Source organism: Meleagris gallopavo, chromosome 26 (assembly GCF_905368555.1).
Source record: "Meleagris gallopavo chromosome 26, MGAL_WU_HG_1.1, whole genome shotgun sequence".
NCBI classification, from domain to species: domain Eukaryota; kingdom Metazoa; phylum Chordata; class Aves; order Galliformes; family Phasianidae; genus Meleagris; species Meleagris gallopavo.
Genome location: NC_139429.1, coordinates 515,976 through 528,558, shown reverse-complemented (window position 1 = coordinate 528,558; position 12,583 = coordinate 515,976). Strand labels below are relative to the sequence as shown.

At 50.9% G+C, this 12,583-nt stretch overlaps 1 protein-coding gene across 3 annotated transcripts in view; it reads left to right on the top strand.

Annotated features, from left to right (window-relative positions):
* The window catches only part of KIRREL3 (kirre like nephrin family adhesion molecule 3), a 237,702-nt gene that overhangs the window by 209,878 nt on the left and 15,241 nt on the right, over nucleotides 1-12,583 (top strand). For all 3 annotated transcript variants that reach the window (XM_085209178.1, XM_085209177.1, XM_085209179.1), the window contains one exon: nucleotides 1,217-1,322. In XM_085209178.1, the coding sequence (XP_085065304.1) occupies nucleotides 1,217-1,322 (106 nt within the window). The remainder of the gene's footprint in view (nucleotides 1-1,216; nucleotides 1,323-12,583) is intronic.

The following is a 12,583-nucleotide window of genomic DNA, read 5'->3' as shown; positions in this document are numbered from 1 at the left end:
GGAAGATCAAAGGCTTTAATTCATTTCCTTTGCTCCTTCTCTTTTTTAATCTACTTTTTTTTTTTTAATTTGGAGTGTGAGGAGGGAGCCGGGCTCATTTTAATACAAAGAGGCTCCTCCGTAAATCGTAGGCACAGCCACTAAACCATCAAACAATGGGGAAGCTACTAAAGAGAAGTGTGATTCATACTTAACAAAGGAAGGTGATTAGCTGTTGTTGTATAACAATGGGGAAGTGTCAGGATGCCTGCGAATGAATTAGGAGCACGCTATATATCTCTGGGCTGTTATGTTAGTGAAGCTCATTTATATTCCCAACTGCGCCCATCTTTATTGTGATTTGAATTGCACATTTTAAAACGAGATTAGGGTAAATTGAAAATACCTATAATTTCCCGTCATAATTTCCCCTCAGAAAGGCAGGTGGCTCTGCTGGCAACAACTCAGGGCTCCGGCTGGGTAAATTGCCAGGGGGTCACGGGGACACAGTGCAGAGTGGTACCCAACGCTGCAGGGGTGCCAATGAGGAGGGGAGCAGAGGGCAGAGGTGGCAGAAGTTTTTTCTTCCCTTTAATGAGCTCTCATTCTCCGTATCTCAAACTGGAGGTTCCACTCTCCCCCCCCTCCCCCCAAGACACCAGGAGAAATTAAAACTGTTCTGGATATTCTTATTATCCATCTCAGCGCTGCACCCTTTTCTCACTTGCTTTCATCAGTTCTCTTCTAAATTTTGTTTGCTGCTAAAGCACTCGGATGCTTATCTTGTAAAAGGAAAAGAGAAACAGAGCGGCAGCCGGGAGAACCGAGAGGCCTGTGACACCAATAAGGACTTGGCAGAGATGATTAGGCTGATGAAAGAGCAGAAATGCCACTTTCAAGTTAGCGGGTAGACAAAAGATCATCATTACCCAGCAAGATATTAAATGGGAACTCTTCAAAGCGGGTTGATTTCCTTAAACGGGAATCAGAGCCTGTGCTAATGGTTTTGAAGGGAGATGCTGTGTCAAGCAGCGCGTGGCAGCAGGGAGGGAGCAGCTTGGATTGGAGCAGGGATCGGAGGCTGGGGAGGAGAGGAGCCCCAGAACAACAGGACAGCCTCGTGTGGCCCTAAGGGGTCTCATAGCCCATTCTTCTGTGCCCTCAGAGCTTCAGTGCTGCCCTGCCTTTTGCCTTCCACGCTTGGAAGCATGATGGGCTCATCCCTGTCTCTTTGCAGACCCTCCCCTGGTGAACCTGTCTGTGGAGCCTCAGCCGGTGCTGGAGGACAACACCGTCAAGTTCCACTGCTCCGCCAAGGCCAACCCCGCTGTCACACAGTACAGGTAAGGCAGCCGTCCAGCTCACCGTCACCACGCCCCGGGAGGCAAAACAAGGTAAAATTCATGGGTGGAGATAAAGGGAGCTCGATAGGACAGGATAGGGATAAGCGGAACAAGTGACACACGACGCAGTTGCTCACCAAGTGCCAAGCGAAGCCCAACCAGTCCCCAATCATCAGCAGCCCCTTCCCAGACAACCCCCCCAGTTTTATTGCTCAGCACGATGCCCTACGATATGGAATATCCCTTTGGCCCGGTTGGGCCAGCTGTCCCAGTTCAGTCCCCTCCCATTATGCACCCCCAGAATGATCAGGGTGCTACGAGAAGCAAACCATCCTAAACCCAAAGCACAGCCCCACACCGGCTAATAGGAAGAAAATTAACTCCATCCCAGCTGAATGCAGGACAGGGGCCTGGCATAGAGCTGGCAGAGCCATCTGTTTGGGAATGTAATGAGAAAAATGAGTGAAAAATCTATTATGTGAAAATTGGAAAATGCCTTTCCTTTGTGCACACTCTTTTGTGGTTTGAACAATACCACTGCAGTGCCATCAGTGGGTACTCGAGCAGCCACGTGCAGCCCAGCAGAGCTCCGGAGGGAGGCGTGGGCTGGAGCTGCACTTTGGCACTGGAGAGGCCAAAAAGAGGAGAATCGGAGGAGGAGAAACGTGGACAGAAGGTGGTGCAGGCGCTCCATAGTCGGTCCAAACAGAGTGTTGGAGGGAGTGATGAGTAGGGTGCACCGTGGCTTTGCCCTTGCAGGCAGGCTGTACCATTGCAGAGGGAAGCAGGGCTGGCAGTCATGTGCACATGTAGGCAGTCTGTGATGTTTGTGCACCAGCATGGGTTTGTAGCAGCAGAGGAGGCTCCTTTGGGGATGGGTTGCCTCAGGGATGGGTTACCATGACCCACCTCCTGTTGGATGTGGACACCTTAATTGGTACAATTGAGCTTGCTAGTAGGAACAATTCCTTCCGGCTGGATATCTGCTAGCAGCACAACAAAGCAATAATTGCATTCCTACTTACACAGAAGAGTTATTAATTTCAGAAGTCAATGAATGTCAAAGATACAAATAGCCCTGTTTTTGTATTTACCATTGGGAGAGGAAGCAGACAGGCTGTCCTAGCACCACACACAGCCCTCCCTGTGCCTTCCATCCCATCTCACAGCCCCATCCCTTTGCCATCCGTAGGGCTGCTGCCTGCTTTCAAAGCATCACAGGATCATCAAGGCTGGAAAAGACCTCCCAGATCCCCACCCCCACTGTGCCCAGTGCCCACATCCCTGCAGTTTTGGTGCAGCTCCAGGGGGTGACCCCCCAGTCCCTGGACAGCTGTGCAGTGCAGTACTGCTCTTTTGGAGAAGAAATGTTTCCTTTGCTGCAAAGTGATTCATTTCCTGATGGATCTTAGTTAATGGCACATTTTTTGGGTTATGTTTTCCCATAAAAGGTTGGGTTGGTTTGTGTTTCTTCAAAAAAGAAGAGGAGGCATGAAAAATTCAAGCACTTTGGGCTTTTGATTTCTTAAGTTCCCCTAACATGTTAACATCACACACGGCTTTTTCCCTACCACTGTGACAAGCAAACAGGATTCAGCAGCGCGGCGGGGCTTCCTTCCTCCTAATGGCTCTGATTGATCAGGGCAATTCGTTTCCCTCCCCAAAGACCCCATAGCCCTCCAATTGTTTCGTCAAGACAGCAGAATTCTCAACATCAAAACTCAGCACGGGATATCCCAGCTGGGAGGAGAGAGGAGGATTTAAGGCTTTAGCATCGTGTGGCAGCGGGATGCAGGAGTCCATGGCTCAGGGGCACCCCAGGAAGAGCAGAGCAGAAAAGTCCATTGCCATGCACCAGGAGCTGCAAGGGTGGGAAGCATGAGCCAGGTTGAGCTTAGTCTGCCTTAAAAACAAACATGGAGAAATACACTGGGAATAGAGAGGAAGAGCGGTGGATTTTCCCCCCTGGAAAGAAGCAGGCTGATATATTTCCTTCCTATGGCTTCCCTCATCCTCAGATAGAAATATCAGATTGTGGTCGGCAGTCAGCATTTATTTTTAATACCTCCCAATATGTTTGTCTGTAAACAGCTCTGAACACAAAGGAAAATGTCTAAACACCATAAATCCCCTTTTCTGGGCATAAATCCATAGGCAGCGCCGTCCATGCTGTGAATACATGAGCAAGCTGCCCCCTCACTCTGCATTTACATGGGAGAAGGACAGTCACGCAGTGCCACTGCCACGTCCCCTGCTGCATGGGACACGGGGCTGTGCTGGAGGACCATAGGGGGCATCAGCAGGGGACATGGAGGTCTTTGCTCTATCTGGCATTGTGCACCAGACATGTCGCGTAGCTCCGGGGCTCCATGCTTCTCCAGCACAGCGTTTCCCACCCGAGCTGCTGAAGGGTCCCTTGGCACCACTTCCACAGACCATCCCTGGAGGTGCCCAAGGCCACAGATGAGGCTCTGGCACTTTGGATTGGGGGCCACAACCAGCCCATGGCAGGGCTGGAATTAGGTGGGCTGTAAGGTGCCTTCCAACCCAACCATTCTGTGTTTCTATCCTACGATCCCATGACCTCCCCCGTCTGTTTCAGCATCACTGCCGGGCTGTGCACACCCAAAGGCTGTCGGGCAATTTCCTGGCTTGCTCCTGCTGCAAGCCATCGGGCAGGAATGGGAAGGAAAGAGAGTAATTAGCTGTCGCTGTGGCTCTGCCACCTGTGATGGCGAATGAAATTAATGGAAAGCAACACAAGTCAGAGCAACGTGAACCGACTCACAACCAGGCCTCCTCTTTGCTCACTTCAGATCTCTCCATTTGCCAATCTTCCCTTGGCGTTTGATGTCTGTTGTGTGTCTGTGGGGTGTTTTTTTTTTTGCTGTTATTATTTATCACTTGCAGTAAGAAAGAGAATCTTTAAGACGGCAGAAGAAAATGGGAAAGTTTAATATTGCAAGAGGCAGAGTCCCTCAGCCTTTTGGGCTCCTCTGATGATGATGATTATTTTTGCAGCGATGGGGAGCAGCTGTAGGCAGGGCAGTAATAAATGCCTCACTCCGGTGTACTGATGCAGCACTCTCATCCTCAGGGCTAACAGACAACTCCACACAGTGTTCTTTTTGCAGTCGCAGTGAAGATGGGGCATTTTGAGCCACCCTTCCGCACCACCTGCCAGGCTGGGGTGCAGGGTGCACTTCCCCATCCTAGAGCCGAAGGGGGCTGTGTTTGGTGCGGGCCAAGCGATCTCCCTCTGCCTACACGGGGCTGAATTTGAATGCCCAAAAGGACAGAGCCCCTCCTGCATCCCCGCTGCAGGTCAGGCTGGGCTTTCCCACTCCCCACACCTGGGCTGGCAGCAGGGAGTGGGGAGGGAGCGATGTTTGTTTGTTCGCTCAGCGGGCTCCGTTCTGCAGAAAGGACCTTTGTGCTTGGAAAACACCGTTTTATCTTTGAATCAACAGCACGCTGTCACTCATCAAATATTAATCCGAACTCAACTGCTTTTTAAGAGCTTTTCTTTAAAGGCAGTGGGGCTTGAACGCACCCAGTGGGAGGCAGTGTCCTGCCTTGAGCAGGGAAAACAAGAAGAGGCGACTTGTTGTGCTTGCAAAAGGGCAAGCAGGGAGATGCTGTTCTGAGGTCTGAATGCGGGTCTTGGTGGGGAAGGGTGGCAGGTTTTGGTGGGATTTGGATAGATGTGGTGTAGTGGCAATGCTGAGTCACGACCTGAAGCAGTGATGGAGCACCTGGTGGGAAGGCAGGGCCAGCCCAGAGCAGCTCAGGTGCATGCAATGACTGAGTGATGGAAGGGCTGCAGCCAGGATCCACCCCTTCCCAGCCCTCACTTAAGGGTTGGCAGTGGAAGTGAGGGGATCTCTTACTGGAGATCCCTGCCTACCTGAGGCCTTCTAAAGGTAAGCAGCTCTTTTTCTTCATTTCTGCACTGTGTGCAGTGTTTTTGTGTCTGCAACCACTGCATTGAGCATATTCTCACTTGCTGCAGCCTGGGACTTTGCTGCTCTGCTATCATTGCTGTGCGTTCCATCATGTTACAGCATTTCATGTGGGAGAGCTGCACTTGGTATCCGTGGGCTCTGAGAAGAGCAGGAGAAAATCAAGAGTGTCTCACTGCAGTTATTCATAAAATAGGAGACAGAGAAGTCAAGTTTTCCAAGATTGGGTGCCTCACGCTTTGTTGGAAGCCACACCACCACAGCTTGGAGTTAACTGAGATGGCTCCAGCCCAGCCCTGGTGGCTTGGCATTGCTCAGCTCTGTGCACTCAGTGACAGTGCGTGCTGCTGAGTGACAGCAGGTCACCAAGAAGCAAAGCCAGGAGCACGTCAGAACAGGGAGGATTTTACCACAGGATGAGGAATAGAGGGTCTTTGGGAAGAAAGAGTTTTGGGAAGGGTTTTCTGCTGCCAGAGTCACACAGTTGGAGAAGTTACCGTGTGGGCATGAGGAGCAGATCTCTCTCCATAGCTCCTTTAATGGATTACACTGCATCTTTGCTCCCAGGTGAAGGCCTGGATTCAGATAGCTTGGAAAAGTCCCTCCTGGGAGCTGGGTGCTTGCTGTATGCTGACTTTCTGCTGCCCTTTTGGACAAACATCCCCCTGGCCTGACGTTCCCGAGGGCTTCATATTGCTGGGAACGTACCATGACTGGCACCTTCCTTTGTCTCCCCAGCTGCCGCTGCTAATTAAGGGAGATCTGCAATATTAAGCTTGTATTAAATGCCAGCCACATCTCTATTACTATTTAAAAGGGGCTGTCAGGCCTCAAAATGTGCTGCAGAGTAGCCAGCAGTGTAAGTGTGAGCCCTCCATCCATCTCACTACAGCCCTTCCAAACTACTGTGGTTCTTCAGCCACTTAAGGGCCCTTTTCCCCTCAACCACCCCATGTAAAGCCCCTCTCAGCCCCCTGTTTTTGCTGCCTTCCCCTACACCAAGGCTCCTGGCAGCTTCAGTGCTCCCTTCTGCTTCCTCCTTTTCCTCCGAGCACGGCTGCTGTTGGTGCAGCATCAGGACTCTGCCAACCATGTGCTGTCCTCAGATCTGCTGTCACATCCCCGCTGCCTCCTGCAGCCCAGCATGGCCAGAGGGCACAAGGAGGCAGTGCAGGAAAGGGCCTGTGGGCATTTCACAGCAGCGATGGAGTAAGTCTGATTTATAGACACAGGAAAATGCCAAGGAAGTGGGAGTTGAAATGAATGCAAAGCACACGGAGGTCTCAAGTCATCAGCACCGTAGCATTTTTTCTGACTATCTATGTTTTTCTGCCTGGGTTTGCCTTTGTAGCTTCTTCCCAGACAACCGGACCTTTGCTCTGAAATGAAAATGAAAGCTGGGGAAATAAAAATAAAAATAAAACAAAAAAAGGGAAATGAATTCTTCAGATCTCCTCTGCGATGCGTCAGCCCCATCTGCCAACTCCTGCTGAACGGGGAGAGAGGAGCTTGGAAAAAAATGAAGTAAAATAAAAGGCACAAATCTCACAGCTGCTGGGTTGCGGCTGCAGGTGACACCAGGAATGGTGAGGTGTGGGGATGGGGAGATTTGTCATCCCGCTCCCTGGCTTGTCAGGGTAATGGGAACACGTGTGGGAGATGCTCAGAGGCAGCTCAGACTAATGAGGAGAGAGCGAAACGGAGGGAGAATCTGACGGAAAGCAGAAAAAAAAAAGGGAGGGGAGGAAGGAAAGCACTTTGTAGCGGTGAGCATTGCTTCCTGATGGAGCAGTGATTAAAGATAACGAAGTAAATGAGTGATGAAGCGGCTGGTGTGAGCTGCTGGTGGTGGAGACTTTCGGATCAGCTTTTTGCTGCTGTGTTCTGGAGGATTGCTGTGCTGTGCAGAGTGGATTGGGATCTGGGGTGCCCCACAGCTGTGGCCGTCTCCATTCCAACCCCCAGTGAGATTTGGATAAGTGCTTAAAAAATAGCAATGTCTTGCTTGAAATAAGAGATTGTGGCATCAAAGAGCAGAAGAAAGGACTCCAGTTCCATTCATTTTGGCCAAAAGATGACGCTCTTCTGTACGCACAGAAGTTGAGTGGGGCCTTTCTTGCTGTTGTGCTGCAGGAGCGGGGGTGCAGCCTTGCATGGCGTGGTGATGGATGAGGCCAGGTCAGTGGGCTGGTTTTGGAAATCCTAAGAGCCTTGCAAGGGTTAACCATCAGATCCTCATTTCTGTTGGGTTATGATGGGGTTACAGCCAGAGCAGCCTCCCTGCCACTCAGGAGCTGGGCTCCCCAAAATGGGTTCTCAGCTCCCGGGGCACAGTGGGGGCTGGCTGTGAGTCCTGGGGGGTTGGCAACCTCAAGAGGTGTCAACGGCCTTTGAGATGCAGGCAGTGACAGGGCGAGGGGGGTGGCTTTAAACTGGAAGTGGAGAGACTTAGGTGAGTTGTGAGGAGGAAGGTCTTTATGCGGTGGGGCCCTGGCAGTGCCCAGAGCTGTGGTGCTTCATCCCTGCAGGTGCCTGAGGCCATGGGTGGAGCCTGGGCAGCCTGAGCTGGGGGCACGCAGCCCATGGTGGGGGGGGGGCAGTGGGCTGTGAGGTGCCTTCCAACCCAAGCATGATTCTGCGGTTCTGTTGCTTGTGCTCTGGGGTTTGCCAGTGTTGGAATGAGCCTGATCCAGGGCAACTCGTTTCCAGCAAGCTTTGCCCTGGACATGAACGGAGACCATATGGCTTTGATCGTGCCGAGCTGCTAACTTGCCACTTCTAGCCAGGAAGGTTGGGAGTGACCCAGAGCTGTGTTCTCCCAGGCCTATCAGTCACCTCTCCTTCAAGAGAGCCTCCTGGGGATGAGAAGGGGACGGAGAGGGGAACATCATTCGCAGTGCTGGCCACAGTTCTGCTCTCCTTGTGAAGAGCTGGGAGCTCCTCAAGCCTAATTTAGCAGTCTTTAATCTGAGATATTCCCAACCACACTTGCCACTTCCTTCCTGCGCTCCCGCAGGGTGATGGGCTGATTTCACAGAATGAAAAGCCTTAAGCAAATCTTGTCACACAAGAAAATTGATTTTTCAAAACTGACTTTTACAAGATTACTGTCTCCCTCCTCCCCCCATCTTTCTTCTCTATCGTTCCCTTCCAGTCTCACAAGGTGGCTTCAGATCTAAGGAAATTAGAGATGCTGTGACTAAACTGTAAGTGTAAAAAGAGGGAAAGGAAAGAAAGGACACACAGCACCTGCTGCCATGAGTGTTTGGGCAGCACCACGATGCTTCCCTCCGCGCAATGAGGCCTGTGCTCACATCTCACGTGGAACGTCCCCTCTGGGCATTCCTTGGTGATCTCCGGGCAGATCGTAGCTTTCTGCTTTCTGTCCCTCAATCACTCTGTGTATTTCCTGTTTCTGAAGGGTTTCCTCCCACTGCTCCGTTTGGAGATGTCTCAATGTGCTTTGTTGGAGGGGGGGAAAGAGTGGATGAGTTGCCTTGAAGTCATTTCAGACAGCTTAAAATATGCTAAGCTTTTGTGCTTCTGTGATATAAATAATGAATCCTCTTACAGCTTCCAAGCTGGAAGGGATGTTGATTTAAGAGACCTTCAGCTCCATGGTTTTTTGGCTTCCTTGCAATAGATGAGGAACGGGGCGCAGTGTGGGTGCGCTGGGGGCGTCTGCATCCTTTCTGGGATGGGAAAGCGTAGGTGCTGTGGTGATGCAGTTGACCTTGATTATTATTCATTTGCCTAATTCCCCCAAGAAGCTTCGTTAGGAATGTTGCTTCTGCTGAAATGAGCTGCCAGGATAGATGCAAGCAGCAGCCCAATTCAGGGGCTGTGTGGCACAGGAAAGAGGATACCCAGTGGATGCTGGCTTCCCAGAATAGACCCACTGGATCCCACTGGAGCGGGATTGAGGTCTCATCCAGAGTCAGTTCATGGAGTGACTGCTAACCTGAGCTGTCCTTGGGCTTTGATTGCTCTGCAAACTCTCTAGAAGCTGTTGGCAAATACAAAAGCAAAGGAAGAGCACAAGCTGTTGGCTCTGGATTATAAGGCCATTTGTCTGTAAAGTATCAAGCAGTGCTCAATACTCAGCTCTGCTTTGCTATTGGAGTGTGTAATTAAGGACTTAATGGTTTTTGCTTTTTGAGTTTTCTTTTTTTTTGAAACATTTCTTGCTGCATTGTGAAGAAGTCAGCAGGTAATCGCAGAGCTCCTATGGGTCAGTCTGTTCTATCAGCATGCTGCCACGTTGGACTGTTTTCTGTTGGCATACAAAGCTCAGATGAGCAATGTTGTTACCAGGCTGCTCTGAGGAGATTCGAGATGCTTCAAGAATAGTGACTAGAGAATGATTTTGGGGATGGATGGACAGAAAATAGAGGAATTTTACAGCAAAAAGATGAGCAAACTGATTAATTTGCAACTTTGTTCTACTGCACCCGTGTGTTACCTGTATTTTTTGCATTAATAGGAAGTGAGTGTACTGGGTTAGAATTATAGAAACATTAAGGTTGCAAAGACCTCTAATGTCATCCAGCCCAACCATCAGCCCATCCCCCGCTGTACCATCAGCACAGCAGAGACACACCAGGACAGCATAGCAACTTTTGCCCATCTCCAGTGCAGCACCACAGTGCTATATGGGGCTTCCATGGGCTCAGCCCATCCACCAGCACAGCGTGCTCCCTGCAGAACTGAGCCCAGCCCCCATCCACCCCTGGGGGGGCATTGGAGTGCTCTGAGTGCCTCACACTGATTTTTTTTTTCCAACCCTCAGGACCCGCTGACAGCGAGGAGAAACCTGCCCCATACATGGCAGATGGTCTGATGAGCAATCAGGCTCATTGCTGGCTGGGCAGGAGGGGGAACGGTGAAGCTGAGATTAGAGAGGAAATCAAGACAGAGGTTTCTTCCGCACAGCGAGGTGTTATTATTATCATCAAAACCCCAGAGTGTTGAAAAACAATCAAACCCCGGTGGCAGCAACCTGTGCATTGCAGCGAGTGCAATCAGACACCAAACGTGTCCTTGTCTGGGACTTGAGCCTGACATCTCCAGCTCTTGAAATTTGGGAGAAGGTGGCAATTTGGCCTTGCTGCTTATTTGTTGCTGAAAAAAAGGATTAGCAACCTTGACACCAAGCTGTGCTTCCACTCACAATGGGAAGCCTTCAGGGATGGAGACCCAGGACAGCGGCTCCGACTGCGCTGCTGCAGTCTTTTCTGAAAGAAAAGGAGATGCACCTGGCAGCTGCTTAATGAGAGCTCTGAAGGAGACCTGTGGAGCCCTTTAGCAGAGGTGTTAATTACTAATTGCGCCTGGGATAAAATGGGAGCCTGCCACTGTAGAATAATGCATCTGTACCTATAATTGGTGCAGTGATCCCCAGGGATTGCAGGGAGGATGCTCTGAGCAGTCACACCCCTGGCTCCATGCTGGGCTGTTCCTGGTGCCACTGGGGCTCCCCTGTCCGTTGTGTCATCTGAGCTCTGCTCCTAGCGTAGGGGACAGCAGAGCTGCCTGGGACAGCTGCAGGGCCATTGGCAAGGATGCTGGGTGCATTGCTGACACGTGGCCAAGGGATACATTATGAGAGGAGTAACCCCATAGATCACCATGATGGAGATTTACTTTTAATAAGGCAATAATTTGCTTGATGCATCACACTGCAGCCAGGCAAGGAGCAACAAGATGCTCCATCAATTCCCAATAGGCCATCACTCTCGGGTCAGGAACCAAGGAAACAGCATCCTCCTCCCTGTCCCCACCCCACCCCCCCATAGAGTACGCAGAAGGGCACAGGGTGATGCTCGTGGGCAGCTGCTGTTTGGGGATGTGCAGGAATTGCCACATTGCAGAGTGAGCAACGCTGGCAGTAAAACAACAGAACCATTCTCTGAGCAATTTGTAGCAATTAATAGCCATTCCCAGGAATGAAATGTTAATTAATTCATTCTGCGAGCCACGCGTTTATTTAAGGTATTTGTGGGTGTTCTCAGTACTTTTATTAAGCAATTAAAACGCGTCCGAGAAAATATTTATCTATTTTAAGTCACTCTTAGTAAACACAATTTATATGGCAGGCAACTGCTTCATTTTGCACTGTTAATTAAAAATTGCAACTCACTGTGCTTCCCTGGGGTGCCCTCAGTCGGAACAGCCCCTCTGTGTGCAGGGCAGTCAGCAGTGGGCAGGATGCTGCTGTCACTGCCTGGTGTTGGTGGAAAACAATGAATGGGAGCAGGGGAATGGCACTCCAGAACAAATCCATTCCAGCCAGAGCTTGTTGCCATGGGGAAATGCTCATTGCCCTGCAGCACTGTTGGTTGGAGGGGCCAGGATGGCACCCGCAGCCTCGGGTGCTGCCCAGCTTGGAGAGAAGGAAAGCAGCTGCAGTACCAAGCGAGCAGGCTTGCACGTTCTCACCTCACTCATCCAGGCGGCACCAAACCAGTCTGGTGTCGCTTGGGAGGGCTGTTACATGACAGGGCTACAAATTCCCCTAAACAGCTTGTTCTCACATGCCATTTGTTGAAGAATTACAAGTCCTCTTGTTGCAGTCAGAGGAATTTATTTGCTGCGCTGAGCTCAGCCAGATGAAGTGCGCGCTGGCGGTGCTCTGCTGCATCCTGCCACGCTATGGGCACACAGTGCCCTCCTGCAGCTCTGTGAGCCCAGCAGAAGTGGGTGAAGTCTCATGGGAAGAACAGGCTCCTGAAGCTTGCATCAAAATCTCCATTTTGAACTCGACTTCTCCCCATCGCTGGGGTTGATGGAGGAGATGCTGAACTGAGGGCAGTTGGTGCTTCCCCCGAAGAAACATCCCCACGGAGCTGCAGAGAGCTTGGGAACGCCAAATGGAACTCATCACCCACACCCCGATGTTCTGCTCTTCGGGAGAGAGGCAGCAGTAAAACGATGGAAGTGCATCAGATGGTCGTAGAGCCATGGAATGGATTGGTTTGGAATGGAACATGGAGGTAAATGTATGTATCTGGCACAGAGCTATGGAGGCACCTTGGCTGTGTGTAAATGCCTTCAGGATGATGCTATGAATGGAGGAAGCACCAAATAGTGGTAGGAGAAGGGCTGGAAGCTGCGGGGTGAGGAGACACTGGGAAGAGATTACAAGGGGATGAAACGAAGGATGGAGTGAAGGTCTGAGCCCCAAACCAGCATCCCAGAGCGGCTGAAAGGGGAGGGAGCAAACAGCCAACCACCTATGGTTTCGTGGCAGGTGAGGATCAAGCTAGAAAATCTCCTTCAAGGCTTTGAGCCAAGCTCGCC